The sequence below is a fragment of the Gorilla gorilla genome, chromosome 18 (genome assembly GCF_029281585.2).
Source record: "Gorilla gorilla gorilla isolate KB3781 chromosome 18, NHGRI_mGorGor1-v2.1_pri, whole genome shotgun sequence".
Classification (NCBI taxonomy): Eukaryota; Metazoa; Chordata; class Mammalia; order Primates; family Hominidae; genus Gorilla; species Gorilla gorilla.
In genome coordinates, this window is record NC_073242.2 from 12,565,201 (window position 1) to 12,585,746 (window position 20,546).

The following is a 20,546-nucleotide window of genomic DNA, read 5'->3' on the forward strand; positions in this document are numbered from 1 at the left end:
CTAGAATCAGGTGCTATTTTGACATCCCTGACCACCAGGCTCCTAAGGCACAAAACGAGACTTGTAGGCTTGGGTAAAGAGTGCCTGAGAACATCCTCCCATCCTTCATCTTCAGGCCCCTGAAGGCAGTCACCATGTCATCCAACAACCCTTCAGACTCCAAAGTTCACTAACAACTGAGTTCTCAGCATCAGCCACTTCTCAGGGAACAGAATTTGCTTGAAGTTTGTGACTGAGTTTGGTCTTAAGAAAACATGTCCATCAGTCCTCCTGGGAGGGTAGTATTGAAATATCAAAAGCATGTGTGATGGTAAGCACTTCTACCTTCTTTGAGACACTCTTCATCCCAAATTATTTTATTCCACATAACCCTGCTGAGCACAGGAACTTTGGAAGGAAGAGCAGCTGAAAGAGGCTCATCTTGTCCAAAATAATTATTTATTTGAGCCTCTTCAAGTGGTATTCCCCTAATCCTTTTGAGGATAGATGTCTACTAAAAGGCAAGAAACTTGTTTAAGATAATAACGTCTAGAATGGCATGGTGGAATAAGTTTTGCCATGTGCTTTTAGGATCATGCAATTCACAGCTGATCAGGAGTTAAGTTCTGCAAGGTAGACAAGAGACAGATGTCAATTCCCACATTTTAGGTGAGGAAATGGAGGTTCGCCGAGGCTGTTTTACAAAGTGACAATAGAGGATTTTAATATCCAAGATTTGTCAAGACACTATGTGCAGTGACCCTCATTCTGGTTTTTAAAATTCCACTCCTGGAAGTTACTATAACACACACAAAACGCAGGCCTCAACAAAATGAGACTGCTAGCTTGCCCGCTTTATGAAGCCCATGTATACAGAACTGCACAGAAGCAACCAAATGGAAAATCACTGCAGGACCTAAAAAGCTGAAAGAAACAAGGTCATGCCTCTTTTCCAACCCATCTATTTTATATAATTCAGCTCTTTATAGGGTTTGATTTTATGTATACAAAATCAATACATATTGTAAGTGCTTTTGGAACTTTCACCCTATACAATAAATTTTCCAAGGTATTCCTTAAACATTAAAAAGACCCAAACAATGGTGAGACTCAGAACTGAAGTTTGCACTTGGTCCACCTGCTGCCCAGCCCCGCAGAGGCCACCGCGCATCCGTCTGTGCCCCCGAGTGTGGCACTGCCCTGACACACAGTGGTTAGTTCACAATTAGTGCACTGCACACCCGATTTCAGCCTCACACTCAAGGCACATTTCTTAGAACAGACTTATCAAATCTGCAAGCACAAAGTTTAGATGACACTTCGAGTGTATTAAAATTTCACCTCACTTCCTGAAAACTCTTCATACTAACAGAATAATTGAAAACTTTTACTAGGCCAGGTGCGGTGGCTCACTCCTGTAATCCCAGCACTTTGGGAGGCAGAGGCGGGCGGATCACGAGGTCAGGAAATCGAGACCACCCTGGCTAACACGGTGAAACTCCATCTCTACCAAAACTACAAAAAATTAGCCGGGTGCAGAGGCTGGCGCCTGTAGTCCCAGCTACTAGGGAGGCTGAGGCAGGAGAATGGTGTGAACCCGGGAGGCGCAGCTTGCAGTAAGCTGAGATCCCGCCACTCCACTGTAGCCTGGGCGACAGAGCGAGACTCCGTCTCAAAAAAAAAAAAAAAAAAAAAAGAAAAGAAAAGAAAAGAAAATTTTACTAAAAAACAAAAGGTCGGCCGGGCGCGGTGGTTCGCGCCTGTAATCCCAGCACTTTGGGAGGCAGAGGCGGGCGGATCACCTCAGGTCAGGAGTTTGAGACCAGCCTGCCCAACATGGTGAAACCCCGTGTCTACTAAAAATAAAAAAATTAGCTGGGTGTGGTGGTGCACGCCTGTAATCCCAGCTACTTGGGAGGTCCAGGCAGGAGAATCGCTTGAACCTGGGAGGTGGAGGCTGCAGTGAGCTGAGATCATGCCATTGCACTCCAGCCTGGGCAACAAGAGCAAAAAACTCTGGTCTCCAAAAAAAGTCAAGATAGGAGGGCCAATAAAAAGGAGAAGTGGACTTGGAAATCAGCTTTCACAGACACGGCCAGCCAGATTGTCCTCCTACGAGGAATTACATGAGACTCAGTGATGGAGATCTTTACCCAAGAAAATAGTTAACAGTACACTGGATCCTATGTACTATTTTTTGCAACTTCCAAGTATGCTAGGGATTAGCAAGGACACCCACATTCGCTGCAAAATTAGCGCTTCATGCACAAAGACTCCAATCTGCCTGGATGCCACTAACATTAGCAGACCACCATTTCATTACCGCGTGCTTCTTTTTACTGTAAATGACAGAGCAACAAACTTCTACAAACTGGTGTCACCACAAATCCTCAACCAGATTTCTTGATAACTCACTACCTTCCAATCTGGCCCCTGGAGACTCTTGTACCAGGGGCAGGGACAATTACCTACAGCACGAAGTTCCCACTGTGCGCTTTGTTACACCAATTTTATCCTCCCAGGGCAAAGGCCAATAGACCAGCCTGGGCTTCAGTTGCAAAAAGAAAGGTAGGCCAGGCGCAGTGGCTCACGCCTATAATCCCAGCACTCTGGGAGGCCGGGGTGGGCGAGGCGGATCATGAGGTCAGGAGTGTGAGACCAGCAGCCTGGCCAACATAGTGAAACCCCGTCTCTACTAAAAATACAAAAAATTAGCCAGGCATGGTGGCAAGCACCTGTAGTCCCAGCTGCCTGGGAGGCTGAGGCAGGAGAATCGCTTGAACCCGGGAGGCAGAGGGTGCGGTGAGCCAAGATTGCGCCACTGCACTCCAGCCTGGCCAAAAAGAAAAAAAGAAAAAGAAAAAAAAAAAGAAAGAAAGTTAAAGAAAAACACAATACTTCAGATTTTTGAATCAGAAAGGTTGGTATGAAATTTCTCCAAATGGTGCTGTTGCAGTGATTTTAGCAAACTTCCGCTCTTCATTCTAATACAAGTTCTTGCAAGTCCTAGTCAATCCCTACAAATTAGTTTCATGGAGAACAACATTCTAAATCTAAATCCATCTAGATCTTCAGAGGCTGTATTTGCTCTAAAACTTCCTTGGTGGCTCTCACTTGTAGTCCCAGTACTTTGGGAAGCCAAGGCAGGTGGATCACCTGAGGTCAGGAGTTCAAGACCAGCCTGGCCAACATGGTGAAACCTCATCTCTACTAAAAATACAAAAATTAGCCAGGCGTGGTGGCGTTTGCCTGTAATCCCAGCTACTCGGGAGGCTGAGGCAGGAGAATCGCAAAAACCCAGGAGGTGGAGGTTGCAGTGAGCTGAGATCTTGCCACTGTACTCTAGCCTGGGCGACACAACAAGAACCTATCTCAAAATAAAATAAAATAAAACTTCCTTGGGCCAAGTGCAATGGGTCATGCCTATAATCCCAACACATTGGGAGGCCAAGGCAGAAGAACTGCTTGAGCCCAGAAGTTCGACACCAGCCTGGGCAACATTGTGACATCCCATCACTACAAACAATTAGCCACACGTGGCAGTACTTCCTTGGTCATCTCATGAAAAATAGTGAATGAGGAACTAAAAGTAGAATGAGTAGATACAGTAAAAGATAATTCTGATACTTGCCCGAAATTCTATGTTAACAGGATTTTTAAATAAGTTCTCTCCCTCAACTATACATGTCTCCCATCTCTTTGTCTCATTAGCTATTTAGCATCTTACACAAGAAATGTCCCTTACTAAGAAGTCTTCTGTGCAAATCAGTCAAGTCGCTGATAGTTTGGCTACAGACAAAACTTCTAATGAGGTGCTTCCCAGATTGTGTGCCCTAGTCTGAAATGGACACTCAACACTCAAGGACACAGGACACTCAAAAAAGGGGGAGCTCTGAAGTCCAGAGTCTTAGGGAATCATTAATAAAAACTTATTTTGGAGAAGCAATTTATGCTGCTTCTGATATGACAACCCTGAGACATACGACAGTAAATAAAGCTTGTTTAGCCCAGCACATATCCAACTTCCTAGAATCCTGTGCATTTTTCACAACACACTTATCCCCTGAAGAAGAGGGTTGCGCAATTTGTACTGCAGCTGGAAAACGCTGCCCTCAGCTACAAGTTCTTCTCCTACAGTCAGAACCACCTCCCTCCTGCGCACTTTGCCATCAGAAAGATATTACATGCTGGGTCTTTCGACGGCAACCACAGTTCCAAACCAAGGAAAGGTGCTACTGAAGATTACTCAACCTTCTCGGATTATATGCTTTTTCCATCAAGGAGGTCGTAAGAAGGGCATTTCCACTTTCGGGTCCTATGGCGTGGCACCACTGTCTACTAATTTAGTGAAATGTACCTCAAAAGGAAGGGGACTTTTACCCATATTGTCCCCTCATAAGTCATTCTCCCCAGGAGACACCTGGCAATGTCTAGAGACATGTCATGACTGCAAGTGGAGGGCAGCGGCCATGGGCATCCTGGAATGCACAGGACAGCCTCCCACAACCAAGAATTATCCAAGTTGCCATGAGAAGCTGACAAGCTCCGCCCTGTATCTATGTCTCCTCCCAAGACCTCCCCCCTAAAAAAAAAAGAAAAAAAACAGTAGGGAAATGTTGGAACAGATTGCTCTGTGGGAACTAGACCGGGAATGCTCCGATAGGGCAGGGCCTGTCACTGCTACACAAGTGGCTAGAATTGATCCCAAACGCACACCTAGTGCCTCAGAGCGGGCCATGCCTTCCCAAATGCACTCACTCAACCACTTTCGGCATCTCTGATGTCTAAAGTAAAACCTCCAAAAGCCCAACAACCAGCGAGACCACACCCACACCACTGCCCTCGTCTACGGTGGAAAGCGCACTCCACAGGTAACAAAGCAGCGGGTTTAGACCACGCCTCTTTACCTTCCTCAGATATTGCCTCAGCCAGCTGCCAGGGGTAAACCGCACTGTGAGAGAACTCTCAACTACGGCTGCAGTTTCTCATGGAGGCTGAACTTTTGGCAGGAGGTCTGAACAGCAGTCCTTCTGGTGGTGCAGCCCGTGACTGATGGTTTCTTTCAACTGCCCCGTTACTCCCCTGGGAAGGACACAACCCTCATGAGGATTGATGGACATGCTTTTTGACAGAACATGGTTTCATATTACACTCAAGACTCCAGGGGCTGCATACTGCAATTACTGGCTGCTCCCTACTCACAAGTGTGACTGTGCAAATATTGAGGTCACTAATTTGATAAATTTAAAGAAGGAATGGTCTCGGAAGAAAAAAACTGATTTCCTACACAAAAAATGTCCATGCACATACATATGAGTATGCTTTCTCACAGAGAAGCTATAGACCAAAACTCAGTGAGGGAGAATGAAGGCCAAAGCTTGAATCTGATTTCATCCCTAACAGGAGCGGGGAGGGATTCATAGCTATCATCAACTGATATACACCCTGCAATGAGAATGCAATGGAAAGCCAAGTTCCAATGTCTGCACGTATCCTGCTGCAAACAAACAGGAAGGAGAGTAAGACATGCTTGTAGTTCCCAATACTAGCAGTGGCTGGAGACCTGCAGGCAGGAGTAAATACCCACCTATCAAATTTAAACCTACATTACACCTCCTTGCCTAGGCTAGGGAGACTCTACTTACCTGCAAATGGTGTAGGCAATCTTGAAACTCAAAACTCAAACAGGATTTTCCTCAGTTACAGCCTCCTGAAAACTAGCTACGCTCAGAAGTACCCAAGGAAAAAGCATGGATCTGAACCTGTTTTCTGACAAGTTTCCGCCCGCTGCGAGGAGGCGAACCACAGGCACTTACCATCCTCCATGTCCTCCTCCGCGTTGTTGTGTCCATCACTCAGGGCCACATTCCCATTGATCACAGGGTTCTGAGTAATTCTTGGTGGGTCATCTGTATCTCCCGCTTTAAAGAAGAAAAAGAAATTCCACAGGTTTTACATTCATGGCTTTAATAGAATAAGCAAAATATAAACTTATACTTTTGATGTTGCCTAATCATTAATAAATTCCAATTGTACCACAATAAAGATTCATTCTAATCCAAAAAATATTTATACTAATGTTTACTACATACAAACTTTCGTTGTTTCAAAACACTAAATGGAATTTGAAAACATGCTATACCACACTATAATTTGCTTTATTTGCAATGATACTCTGCACAAAACTTTTTATGTAAAATCTCTTATGTAGGCCAGACATGGTGGCTCATGCCTGTAATCCTAGCATTTTGAGAGGCCAAGGCGGACAGATCACTTGAGGCTAGGAGTTCGAGACCAGGCTGGCCAACATGGTGAAACCCCGTCTCTACTAGAAATGCAAAAATTAGCTGGGTGTGGTGGCGCATGCCTACAATCCCACCTATTCGGCAGGCTGAGGAATGAAAATCACTTGAACTCAGGAGGCGGAGGCTGCAGTGAGCCAAGATCATGCCACTGCACTCCAGCCTGGCCGACAGGGTGAGACTCAGTCTCAAATTAAAAAAAAAAAAAAAAAAATTCCTTAGGTAGTTCTTACTTTACAATAGCTAATCAGCGTAAAGAACCTTTATCTAATCATGCAAAGTCATTATTTTACTATAGGTTTCCTAGTAATTAAAACAATTCTACAGGCAATTTTGTTGTGAAGATTACTGAACATATGCAAATGGTATACATTAAAACAAATATTTTAAACGTTTTCATCATGAACACATGCCTGTCCCCCAGCCTGGAGTGCAGTGGCGCAATCTTAGCTCACTGCTACCTCTGCCTTTCCAGTTCAAACTATTCTCCTGCCTCAGCCTCCTGAGTAGCTGGGATTACAAGCACGTGCCACCACGCCCAGCTAATTTTGTATTTTTAGTAGAGATGTGGTTTCACCATGTCGGTCAACTGGTCTCAAACTCCTGGCCTCAAGTGATCCACCTGCCTTGGCCTCCCAAAGTGCTGGGATCGCCCACCCATGCCAGTGTCTTAAAACATCAAATCATCATCCTCAAGGTGTCAGTGGACAATTCCTGTATAATTATGTAAAGATCCTGGAAAGTGTTTAGGAAAGGATAAAACTGTTTTATCACTCTAAATGCGTGCTAAATGCTTGGGCTGAAAAACACATATAACTCAAGTTCGGATTCAAAACATTTTAAGTTACCACTGGCAAATAAGGTGTAAATTACAACAACATTCCAATCACTTTTCATTAATTTTAAAGCATAAATTTCTCACACTCACACAGGTGGTTATTCCACAAGCAGAATAATCACAGCAGGACTTTTAGGTTTTACCTAGGTTCACACGTCCCATTTAAATCAATTTGTTTTTCCCCATATTAGAATAGCTCACTGCAACTAATGCTGGCCCCACGGTTGCCTACACAGTCGGCTTTCCCTGGTGCATTGGACACCAACAGAAATTAAGAATCTCAACTGCATACAGGAGATGTGCTTTTTAACAGCCAGGTAGTTGTGTGTGTGGCCTTCACAATTTCAGAGCCTTTCTGCTATCCGAACCAGCAAGCAATCTGATTCAGCACCACGGACAGTGCCATGCTCACTTCCCCCTCCAGGAACTCTCCAAAACCCCCAACACTTAGATTACATCATAAACCTCTCCAATAATTCCTGAATAAAATGGTACTCCCCACCACCCAAGCATCTCAAAACATTCAAAATACCAAGAAACAGGTATTACCACCCAGACGTTTAAGATTAAGACATTAAAGATCAATTTCAGTCTTGACGGTCTCTTAATACACTTAATTAATGATGCATTAAAAGTTATTTCTGGTCTGACCCGTGGCTCATTGCCTATAATCCTAGCACTTTGGGAGGCAAAGATGGGAGAACTGCTTGAGCCCAGGAGTTTGAGACCAGCGAGGGAAACATAGTGAGACCTCGTCTCAATTTATTATTATTTTTAAAGTTTATTTCTGAAAACATATACAAACTTCTAAACTAGTCCCTAGACCATCATGTCTTGACAGAAATACTGTGGAAGGGGGTTAAGGAAAAGAACTGAGATGTACACTCAAGACACAGGATGAAGAGAAGGAAAAATGTCTTTTCGCTGGTTAACTAGCTCAAATGCTCTAAATCAAATATACATGCTAAATTTAAAAAAAAAAAGAAAGAAATGAAAAATCAGGTACTCTGAAATGTCTTTCATCCACATTCATTTTCCTAGAACTACATCAAATCTTTAAAAAGTTTTATGAGATTCATAAATTGTAAACCAAGGACAGTGACTGGCCCTAGAAAGTGGAGGAGGCAAGAAGGGAACGGGGCTGGGGATGGACAAAGCTGGCTAGTGCCTTATCTGCGACATTTAAAGATGAAAAATTTTTAAGAAGTAACATGTATATTTAAACTTAAGAATATATTTATGTACTAACTGAATAGGAAAAAAAAAAAACCTATGAAGGCCTATTAAATAAATTATGGCACATTCCAATGGAATTTTTTTTTTTTTTAATGGAGTTTCGCTCTTGTTGCCCAGGCTGGAGTTCAGTGGCGAGATCTAGGCTCACTGCAACCTCTGCCTCTGGGGTGCCAGCGATTCTCCTGCCTCCATTTCCCAAGTGGCTGGGATTACAGGTGTGTACCACCACACTTGGCTAATTATGTATTTTTAGTAGAGACAGGGTTTCATCATGTTGGTCAGACTGGTCTCAAACTCCTGACCTCAAGTGATCCACCTGCTGTGGCCTCTCAAAGTGCTGGGATCACTCATGAGCCACCGCGCCCAGCTCCCAATAGAATGTTAAAAAAAATTTAGCCAAGCACAGTGGCTCATGCCTATATAATCCCAGCACTTGTGGGGGGCCAAGATGGGACGATCACATAAGTCAAGGAGTCCGAGACCAACATGGGCAATATAGTGAGATTCCCAACTCTATTAAAAACAAAAAAATTCAGGTACCAAGCGATATGTATCACATACAACCTTTATTAGAAAAGGAGAGTCCTGTGTTGAAACAGAAATATATAATTTCATATTCCCTTTACAAAATTCAAAAGATGTCTACAGAAACAGCAGGACACATAAGAACCTACCAGAGATTAGGGTTACATAGAATCAATGTAGTTTCTTCACTGTATATGCACACACTCACACTATGTGTATGCGCTACAATTTTTTTTTTTCCTTAAAGAGACAAGATTTTACAATGTTGCCTAGGTTGGTCTTGAACTGGACTCAAGCAATCCACCCCTCTCAGTCTCCCAAAATGCTGGGATTACAGGCATGTGCCACCCTGCCTGGCCTATACAAACTTTTTTTTTTTTTTTTTTTTTTTTTGAGATGGAGTCTTCCTCTGTCTCCCAGGCTGGAGTGCAGTGGTGTGATCTCAGCTCACTGCAGCCTCCATCTCCTGGGTTCAAATAATCCTCCTGCCTCAGCCTCCCAAGTAGCTAGGATTACAGCCGTGTGCCACCATGCCCAGTTAATTTTTTTTATTTTTAGTAGAGACAGGGTTTCACCATGTTGGCCAGGCTGGTCTCAAACTCATGACCTCAAGTGATCTGCCAGTCTTGGCCTCCCAAAAGTGCTGCGATTACAGGCGTGAAACACCACGCCTGGCCTATAAATCTTAAAAGTAATTTGCTAGAGGTACACCCAGTACTTTTAACTTCCTTGGTTCAAACTTATCCTACGACAATAGCTTTAAAACATGGTTTTAATGCATGGATGCAAAAATGAGGGCTCATTTTCTGTACATAAAACTTCATGTCTAAAATCAGGATCACATGTAAGTGTAAGCAGTCTAAAGTATGGAAAATAATCGAACTCTACAACTGCTCTGTAATTCTGAGGTACAGGTTATGGTTTCATGAGGTCCAGTGAAATCAGACTGAGACACAAGTGAATTCAGATTAGAGCTCAAAGAAGGGCTTGTTTGGGTGACTTGAGAGAGACTGCATTGTCTCCAAAAGTTACAGCAATAATAAAAACCAAGATCAATTCAAGAGCGCATAACATCTTACAGGATGGGGTGGGGGAAATGCTCTACCCCCCATTTTCCAGCAGTGGGATTAATTGCAGTGTGATGACTAAAGAAAGCCTATTATTTTCTGAAATGGTTCTAGTGTGAAGTTAGGGCTTCTCTGCAGTTGGCCTTGAAAATACAAAGCAAGCAGAGGTCTGCGGTTGCAGCAGAATCTGAGCAAGACCCCAGCTTTTACATCCAAAGTAACACATCTGAGTTGGTGTGGCCAATCTGCCCTTTTCCACCTGACAGGTGCAGAGAAAGTGGTCAAGGCCAGTGGCTGTGAAATGGCAAAGGGCCACTGGTTGGCCACTGAGTACATAAGGGGTGGGTCCTGGCCACCAACAGCCCTATGGGTGTCCAAGCAGCCACCAAGGTGATTCCAGCCCAGCTCCCAGGGGCAGGAGATCCCATTTTTAAAAGCTCCTCATAAATGAGTTAGTTCCGCAAGAGGATTAAAATTTTAATTAAGACATGGTAAATCCCTGGTCCAGAAGTAAATGATGAAAGCACAGGACAGCCACACACACAAGAAATCTGCACTAGACTTCTAGAAATAGCCTAAACGATAAGGCTGCCTTCTTTTATTGTTCAAGACAGATGTACAAGATTGGCATGCACATACATTTACTGCCATGTAAGAGTGATGTAATACCAAGTTTTATATGCCACCTTTTCGGAAGTTTTTAAGACATGGGGACTGATTTGGCCAAACACTTGAGCTAAGTCACTAATTTTTTTTTTTTTTTTTTTTTTTTTTTTGAGACAGAGTCTCGTTCTGTCTCCCAGGCTGGAGTGCAATAGTGTGACCTCGGCTCACTGCAACCTCCTGGGTTCGAGCCTCCTGGGCTCAAGTGATTCTCCCACCTCAGCCTCCTGAGTAGCTGGGATTACAGGCACCTGCCATCATGCCCGGCTAATTTGTCTGTATTTTTGTAGAGATGGGGTTTCACCACGTTGGCCAGGCTGGTATCGAACTCCTGACCTCGGGTGATCTGCGCACCTCGGCCTCCCAAAGTGCTGGGATTACAGGCGTGGGCCACCATGCCCGGGCTATGGCACTATTTTTGACACAAAATTATCTCAAATAAGACTGGGGACATGTTTGGCAAACACAAGTGACAATGTGCAATGTCAAATAGACAAGCCCTGGATGAAAAACGTTTATAGGAAATAAAGCAATTACCATCCCATAATAACACATATCCCACCCAGAAATAGAAAACAGTCTCCATTATTGGTGATTGCTAGGCCTTTTAACGCAATATGTATATGAAAAGGCAGAAAATATGTTTTCGAAACACCAAGTAGGCTCCCTGGCTAGTTCCAGGGCCTATATTCCCACCTGCTCTACTGGGCACTTAACGCCTATACCCAGCTTTCCTCCCCGTGAATTCCATTTGTGATGTCATAACACAGAACTGCTACCCCACCAGAGAACACCTCCCAATCGCTATGGAAGTTACGTAGACCACTTCAGCACGCGAATCTAACCCGAGATAACAGATCAGAATAAGCAAGATTCCAATTGGCTGGCTTTCATATTTTCTGCCACTTCACGAAGATTTATCAATCCTCCCCCAAAAAGCTGGCAGGGGGCGGGGGTTGCGAACACAATACAACCCTGGTGTGTTGAAACTAAGAGTCCATGTCCTGCCACCAGGTGGTGCCTTGTCCATGAAGACCCAGCTCAGCCTCTGAGCCACAGGTGTCTCCACTCAGCCCCCCAGCTCCTTCCACTAGTAACAACCTAGTGATCAAAACTACAGCTGTTATTACGGCAGATACGCATGGGCCAACACCTGGTCTCTCGGTGGCTCACATGGCGCCCTACAGCCCATCTCACCCCGCCCCCATCAGTTCACCTTGAGCTCCCTCTGGCTTCTGCATGGTCCTCTCTTGACCTCTCATCTCCTCTCCCCACACTGAACTCATTTAAATGTATGACTTAAAATAGACGCTACAGAGGTAAACTAGAAAGCAGTGATCTTTATATAAATTTTACTGATACAATGTCTAGATGCATAGCCCCAAATATACTTCAGAAGTCTGGCTGAGACATGTCAGTATTGGTTATCTCCATCCATCACCAGCATAAGGAGCTCAACCTGAAAACCTGACTCACCTTCGAGCCCAAGCCTGTGGTTCCCAGCCATCTCTGCATGGCTCTGCAGTGGCGTCTGCTGGGGGATGGGGGAGGTTCTCTCACCCACATCAGAGTGACTGCATAGAATCTCTAGGAGCTCTACCTCAGCATTCTTTTTTATTTTTTAAAGCATCCCACAGAAGCCTTGTCTTTAGGACCAGAAACATTCAAGCAACCTCAGTTTAGATAAGGCAGTCCAGGAACAGAAGAGGATATTAATGGAAAAACTGGTGAAATTCTGAAAGAATCTGACTTTGGTTAACAACACACCAATGCCAGTTCCTTGGCTGTGACAAACTCCGGTTTAAAACACTGTATAAAACACTGGTGATATAAATTGTTAACAACCCAAGAAAGTCTGTGGGGGGCACACAGGCGCTCTGTCATAATTTTCCAACTTTTCTGTACATCTAGAATTGCTCCAAAATTAAAAGCTAATTTTAAAAAGGCAAAGTAGAATGCCCTCTCAGCCTAACAAGCAGGAGGAATAATTGATGTAAGTGAAAAATTTCAGGGCACCTTACCACACATCAGTAATCCCAGGCACTTAGGACCCTGAGGCAGGAAGATCCCTTTAGCCTGGGCAACACAGTGGGACTCTGTCTTTTTTAAAAAAAGGATTAACAGGAAACAACGTGTATAAGATAAGCAATCTGGGCCAGGCAGGGTGGCTCACGCCTGTAATCCCAACACTTTGGGAGGCTAAGGCGGGCGGATCACCTGAGGCCAGAAGTTTGAGACCAGCCTGGCCAACATGGCAAAACCCCATCTCTACTAAAAATACAAAAATTAGCCAGACGTGGTGGCGCATGCCTGTAATCCCAGCTACTCAGGAGGCTGAGGCAGGAGAATCACTTGAACCCAGGAGGCGGAGGTTGCAGTGAACTGAGATCATGCCATTGCACTCCAGCCTGGGTGACAGAGTAAAACTGTCTCAAAAAATAAGAAGTTGGGTGTGGTGGTGCACACCTGTAATCCCAGCCACTTGGGAGGCTGAGGTGGGAGGTAAAGGCTGCAGTGAGCAGGGGCTGCACCACTGCCATTCCAGCCTGGGCAACAAAGCAAGACCCTGTCTCTAAATAGGCTACAAAAAAAACAGAAAGGGGAAAATGTCAGCATTATGCACCTACATAGAGCATGACTTAAATTCTCAAGCAATTCAAGGCAGACAAAAAAGCAGTTTGGGAGCTGAAACACAAAACACTTCCCACACAAATGCCAGGAGACAACTGGACAAGAGAATTGCTCAGGAGACCTGTAGCCAGTCTGGGGAGCTTGCATCTATGTGGGAGCAAGAGGGGGAGAGAAGAAAATACCACGTGAGAAGGAACTACCATCTGCTTAAGTATTTCATGAATCAGTAACTCCAAGGAGCCCCTATTATGTGCCAGGCCTTGTACAATTCTCAGGTAATCGTCACTGGCCCCAGGGTAAGGTAGGGCAGAATATCCTCCCTATGTCACCAGACCAGGGTCACAGCTGGACTGGCAAAGGCACTGCCACAAGAGGCCCTAGGCAGGAAGAATGGAAAAGTCCTGAGCAAACAGGCACGACACTCCGAGAAGGCTGAAGTTCTTTGACTACATATGCTTTTAAATATGGATATTCCCAAAATAACCTGGATTCCTGTAGGACTGCTACTACACTATACTATACTGACTTGATTAAACTTTTCTTGATTAAACTTTGAGATAACTGTAGATTCACACACAGTCTTAAGAAATAATACAGTCAAAAAAAAAAAAAGAAAGAAATAATACAGTCAGTCTTCCACATCTGTGGATTCAACAAACCACAAATCAAAAACACTAGGGGGGCCGGGCACGGTGGCTTACACCTGTAATCCCAGCACTGTAGGAGGCCGAGGCAGGTGGATCACAAGGTCAGGAAATCGAGACCATCCTGGCTAACAAGGTGAAACCCCGTCTCTACTGAAAATACAAAAACTTAGCTGGGCACGGTGGCAGGCACCTGTAGTCCCAGCTACTCCAGAGGCTGAGGCAGGAGGATGGCATGAACCTGGGAAGCAGAGTTGCAGTGAGCGGAGATCGCACCACTGCACTCCAGCTTGGGTGACACAGCAAGACTCCATCTCAAAAAGAAAAAAAAAATTGAGGGGACGGGGGAGTCTGTACTAAACATGTACAGATTTTTTTCCGTGTCATTATTCCCAAAACAATAGTCTACCAACTATTTACATAGCATTTACACTGTATTAGATATTATAAGCCACCTAGAGATAATTTAAACTATACAGGAAGATGTGTGAAGATTATATGCAAATACTACACTGTTTTGTATGAGGAAGACTTGAGCATCTGTGGATTTTGACACCCTGAGAGGGGTCCTGGAACCAATCCACCATTAATACCAAGGGACAGGGAGAGATCCCGTACCCTTTTCCTAGTTTCCCCTTACAGCACCACTTTGCAAAACTACCCTGCCTGCAGTATCAACAGCCAGGGTCCTGATGTAACCCACCAACCCAATGAAGATTTCTCCACATTTACATATACTTACGTGTATTTAGTTATCTGCAATTTTATTTTGTGTGTAGATTTGTGTGTCCACTAACACCACAGTTAAGATCCTGAACAGTTCCAACACCACAAGGATCCCTCCAGTGGCCCTGTTATGACCACCCACCCCGGCGTGCGTGCTCCCCCATCATCCCCGGCAACCCTCATATGTTCTGCATCTCTGGGATCTTGTCACTTCACCAATACTATATAAATGGACACAGTGTGGAATGAGTTGTTCCTTTCTCCGGTATTCTAGGATATCATGGCAGGGATGGACTGCCATTTGACCATTCACTTGCTGACATCTGGGTCCTTTCCAGATAGAGGAAATTCAGAAATAAAGCTGCTATGAAAATATCGGACTGGTCCTGGTTTCTATTTATTTCTACTTTTGAGTTCTGAAAGAAGTAAACACAAGCAAGCAAATGTTAGCTAGCAACAATGCAGACATGAATAAGGAGAAATCAACTGGCCTTCCCTGAGTGCTAACATGAAGGAAACCATGAATGTTTCGCCTCCAGGCATTCTCAATGTAATGTTCATATGTACATATCATGTACATTGCTCATGCACTTTTTCTCATGAAGGAAAACACATATACTATTCACATTACGTGGGTAAGTTTAATAACTCCAAAACACTGTCATGATTTATCAACCACTCCCCTAAAGACTGTTTCTGGCCGAGCGCGGTGGCTCACGCCTGTAATCACAGCACTTTGGGAGGCCAAGGAGGGCAGATCACGAGGTCAGGAGATTGAAACCATCCTGGCTAACACGGTGAAACCCAGACTCTACTAAAAATACAAAAATTAGCCGAGCATGGTGGCACATGCCTGTAATCCAAGCTACTTGGGAGGCTGAGGCACAAGAATTGCTTGAACCAGGGAGGCGAAGGTTGCAGTGAGCTGAGATCATGCCACCGAACTCCAGCCTGGGTGACACAGCAAGACTCTGTCTCCAAAAAAAAAAAGGGCTGTTTCCATCCAGGTTTTTCCTTTATTTTATTTTTGTGACTCCAAATGATGCTCTCACAAACAGCTCTGTCCTGTGGCTCCCATCCTGCTGCCTATCTACGCATCCTATAGCCAGGTCACCTGTCTACTCCGCATCCTATAGCCAGGTCACCTGTCTAGGCATCCTACAGCCAGGTCATATACACATCTGGCCTCTGCAAGTAGCTAACCATGCTTTGTCCAATGGCAAATGTCAACACTGTTATCCAAGAACCAGAACACCGCCAAACGCTCCGGTGAGCTCCAGCACAGGACCAGCCTCCAGCACAGTGCTCGGGAGAACTCTTCGGCTTCTTGAACACAACGAGAGGCAGAAGGTGTACTAGGAATGTCCAAGAAGCTGAGCGCCACCATCAAGGCTGTTGATCAGAGTGGGAGGGCAGGGGTTACCTTGGGACCAGGTAACCCAGGGCGGGAGGTGGGGCAGTTACAGCAATGGCCCCTGCATCAGGAAGGGAGAGGTGGGAGCCTGTAAGCTCCCGAGGCATCCACAGAAACAGGGACGATGGTGGCAGCCAAAAAAGACGGAGTTACCGCACTCCCTAAGAAGTTCCTGACCGCCATCTTCTGGACATTTCCAGGGAGTGGGAAAGATCAGAGGCTGTGGAGTGAGATCAATCCCCTCTGCGAGGCCTCTCCTAGGTGAAGCTCAAGCTGGCTTCAGGTAGGGCCCTGGAATATTAGCCGGACATGGAGGCGCACACCTGTAATCCAAGCTACTTGGGAGGCTGATGCAGGAGAATCGCTTATATACAGTGTCCAGAACCTGGAATATATACAGTCTCCAGAACCTGGAGGTAATCAAGTGGGGGTGAAGGTCATAATAGGATACAATAAAGTCAGGAATAGCAGGAAAGAATTATCTCTCCTCCCACTCCAGGACCCTTCTTCTCGTCCAGCACTCAGGGACTCAAGGTTCACCTTCCAGCCACTGATTGGAAAGTGGTAGGTGCTGGCCAGGCCACACTGCCCATGTTTGCCAAGGAGCTGCTGCCCAATTCACATGGGGCCCATGCCCCATGCCCATGAGGACCCCCCGCCCCACCACCAAATACTTCCCAGCCCTCACGCCCTCTGTGCCCGACTGGATACCTGAAACCTCTTGGAAGGAGCCAATTCCAGAACATGAACCTAAGTGGAAAAATTAACTATGCTCAAAAATAACCCTGAAAGCACCTTTCTAAGCTGCTACCATTAGCTAGGATTTCATGCATCCCCTAAAGGGTGGACATACCCTACATATCCTGCAGTCTGCGGTTAACAACTTTTTAACAAAGACAACATTTTATTCTGTAGCCTAATACGTTACTTTTCCAGGCAGGAAGGACCTGAGGGGTAAAGGCACGTATCTCCAGCCGCATTTCAGCAGAGCCCACCCACTTCTCGCAGGTCAACCGACATGTCCAGTAACTTGTATGTGCCCCGAGCATGGCTGGGCCCAGGGTTCGGTAAGGAACTGGGTGGACACGCCCCCTGGTCTCCTGGTGCTCACTAGGAAGTGGGAGGCAAGTCCCTTGGTGATCATTGCAATAGAGGGCAAACGGCACATAGTGACAGCCACAGGGCTGGTTCATGTCCCTTAGTCATGAAGGAGGACACAACTGGCAAGCACAGAGTGGCAAGCTCTGTGGCAAGCACTGCAAGAAGCCTGCCGGCCAGAGATGGAAAAGTGCAGTCCAGGTAGAGCAAACCGCAACAGGAACAGGAACAGGGCAGTGGGAAGGGGAAGGTGGGCAGGGCCAAAGCTAGGGAGGGCCTTGAAGGCCATGATAAGCATTCTTAACTTCACTCTAAAATGTCCCCTCCCAGCAGGTGCTCCACCCAATGAACAGGAAGCCAACCATGTCCTTGGGAGGTACTGTGACACTCGGGGTGACTGGGATGCCCAGTGGAGAGTCTGTCGGACCTGAGACAGCCCCAGCATGGGAATCCTGGTGCCAGCCCTTGCCAAATATCACAGCAGTGGGGTCTGTCCCACCCTTATCACATGCTAGGGGTCTCCCGACAAGCTCCTTTGCTGTTCTGCAGGACTGTGAGGGTCTGACCACCCGCACCTCACCCCAGCCTGTCAAAGTAGATCCCTGTGTACTCTAAAACGGGGGCCCTCCTAAGTAACTCTGAATCCCTCTGGTCTTATTAACAATATTTGGCTTATGGCTTATTTATTTTTGAGACAGGGTCTCGCTCTGTTGGGCAGGCTGGAGTGCAGTGGTGCCACCATGGCTCACTGCAGCCATGACCTCCCAGGTTCAAGCAACCCTCCCACCTCAAGCTCTCGAGTAGCTGGGACTACAGGCGCACACCACCACACTCAGCTAGTTTCTGTATTTTTTGTAGAGATTGGGTCTCACTACGTTGTCCAGGCTGGTCTTGAACTCCTGGCCTCAAGCAATCTCCCAGCTCGGCCTCCAAAAGTGTTGGGGTTACAGACATGAGCCACCACGTCCAGCCACTTTGTGATTTTATACCCTCCAGTTATTTGGCCATATGCACCCTCATTAGGCTGGCTGGAAAGCCATTTCCAGGGGACAGTCCTGTCCTACTAAGCTAGGTTGCCTTCAGTTCTGTGCCTTTTCAGGCACTGCCGGCCCTGAGGTCAGCCGACCACCTGGCTTTGGAGCCTGAGTGTTCAAAGTGGACCCACTATGACGGTTTGCTCTATATGCTGAAATAATCCTGATGTAAATTAGCTATATGAAAACCAAGCCCCAAAGAAGGCCACATATAATATGTGATCCTTAAATAAAACTATTTGTTTGGAGCTTTCAGTTTAGCATCATTATGTAAAAATCATCTGTTCCCTAGAGATCATCCTAACTACCAAAAGTGCCTGTCCAAACACTGATGATTGGTTTTAATACTGTGTTGTGCACTGAGAGGGGTTTAAAATACAGCACAAGTAAAGAGCTTATAATTACGCCTGTACTGCTTCTACATGTATGGTTTGCTCCGCAAAAGAAACAGGATTATCTGCTCAACTGTGCAGCACAATGCAAGTAGAAGTTGCAGCACGCACGGCCGGAACCGAGCTGCACAGACGCAGTTAGGGCAAGGGATGCCCCTACCTGGATGGAGATCTGTGACACACAAGAGCCAAAGGATCAACACCAAGAATGCAGGGCCCCAATGCCATGAGAAACACAAACGACTAACCAACAGGCTCCACTTCCCCTGTTAACATGGGATACCACCCTTCCTCTGCTGGATTAATGGTGAAAAGCAATGGAGATGCCCACCAGTACTGAAGGTCTAGCATATGGGTAGAGTCGAATGGCTGGCGGGAACACACTTTTCTAGAGTCAACTGTCCTTCCCAACGGCAATATGTATTAAAACCAAAACGTTGAATGTCCTTTCACTCATTTTGAAATGTTACCACAAAAACCCATTCCCCAAGAAAATGAGCATTCATGCTGGGGGATAAACACAAACAGTGCTTCCTGCACTGATGCACAACTTTAAACGTAAGTTTAATTTTTTACAGGAAAACATTTTAGTTTTTAAATTTTCATTTTTCTATTAAATTTATTTTATTGCTTATTCTACAATAATTGGGTTTTAAAGCAAAACTATAAGGTGCGGGGGAGGCAGTATACAGGAGTTCAAGACCAGCCTGGGCAAACAAAGGGAGACCCCCGTCTCTAAAATTAAAAACTAACAAAAAAGGATGAACTGGGACAACATCCATAATACATCAAGTATATAATGGTAGTTCCCTCTGAGGAACAGAAACTCTCCTTCTTGCCTTTTTGCTTGCATGTTTGAATGTTTCCGGGAATATGCATTGCTCTTAAAACAAAAGCAAAAATACGCAGAGCAACAGAGGTGCAAAAAAAAAAGCACAGCCAAAATACTGGCTGAGGCTTGACACCCCCTTGGCAGCTGAGAGAGGGGATGCAACAGCTGCCCGCCTGGAGTCAGGAGGAGGCCAGAGTCCTGGAACAAAGGAATTGCCTGGGCTATTTGTGGCCTGGAAGGTCCATTTACACCTTGGCAACTAACTAGCAGCTTCCTCTCTTAAATGTCTGTTTTTCCCTAAAAATTATTTGAAAAGACAAGCCAGTTTGGGGACTGGGGATGAGGTCAGAGGTAGAAAGGAGATTTTTATACAAACTCTTGGTTGTGCTAATTTAAGTCCTTTAAAAATAGTCAAACATAACCAACTTCAAACAGGTTCCTTTATTTGAATAAAACCACAAAAGGGAACAACCTAGCACAGAAAGAAAACCATTTTTTTCTCTTTTGCACCATGTCACAGGCTGCCAGTCTACTCTAGGCCACCGGAGACACAGACCACCATTCAGGTTTTAATCCCCTTTAGAGGGGACCTACTCAGACTCTCATGGAACACCTGCAATTCAAGGGCTGTCAGATCTTTTGAAAAACTAGCGTCAAAGGTATTTTGAAAAGTTCCTGGCGGCTGGACACAGTGGCTCATGCCTGTGATCCCAGCACTTGGGAGGCTGAGGCGGGGGGCAGATCGAATGAGGTGAGGAGTTCAAGATCAGCCTGGCCAAAATGGCGAAACCTCGCCTCTACTAAAAATACAAAAATTAGCCGGGTGGACCGGGTGCAGTGGCTCACGCCTGTAATCCCAGCACTTTGGGGGGCCAAGGCAAGTGGATGACCTGAGGTCAGGAGTTCAAGACCAGCCTCACCAAGATGATGAAACCCCATCTGTACTAAATAAAAATACAGAAATTAGCTGGGTGTGGTGGCGGGCGCCTGTAATCTCAGCTACTCAGGAGGTGGAGGTTGTAGTGAGCCGAGATCCTGCCGTTGCACTCCAGCCTGGGCAACAAGAGCGAAATTCCATCTTCGAAAAAAAAAATAGCCAGGTGTGGTGGTGCACACCTGTAATCCCAGCTATTCGGGAGGCTGAGGCACAAGAATCGTTTGTACC

At 45.6% G+C, this 20,546-nt stretch overlaps 1 protein-coding gene across 4 annotated transcripts in view; it reads right to left on the bottom strand.

The window, feature by feature from the left end:
• USP7 (ubiquitin specific peptidase 7) overlaps window positions 1-20,546 on the bottom strand; it is a 70,340-nt gene that overhangs the window by 31,758 nt on the left and 18,036 nt on the right. Inside the window, exons 1-2 of one of the 4 annotated variants that reach the window (XM_004057182.5) lie at window positions 12,087-12,183; window positions 5,796-5,900 (exon numbers count right to left, since the gene is read on the bottom strand). In XM_004057182.5, the coding sequence (XP_004057230.1) occupies window positions 5,796-5,900; window positions 12,087-12,117 (136 nt within the window). In that variant the 5' untranslated portion in view covers window positions 12,118-12,183. Of the gene's footprint in view, window positions 1-4,886; window positions 5,033-5,795; window positions 5,901-11,306; window positions 11,326-12,086; window positions 12,184-20,546 lie in introns of those variants that run through there. The other 3 variants (XM_063699989.1, XM_031002701.3, XM_055365258.2) reach the window with 3 other exon arrangements.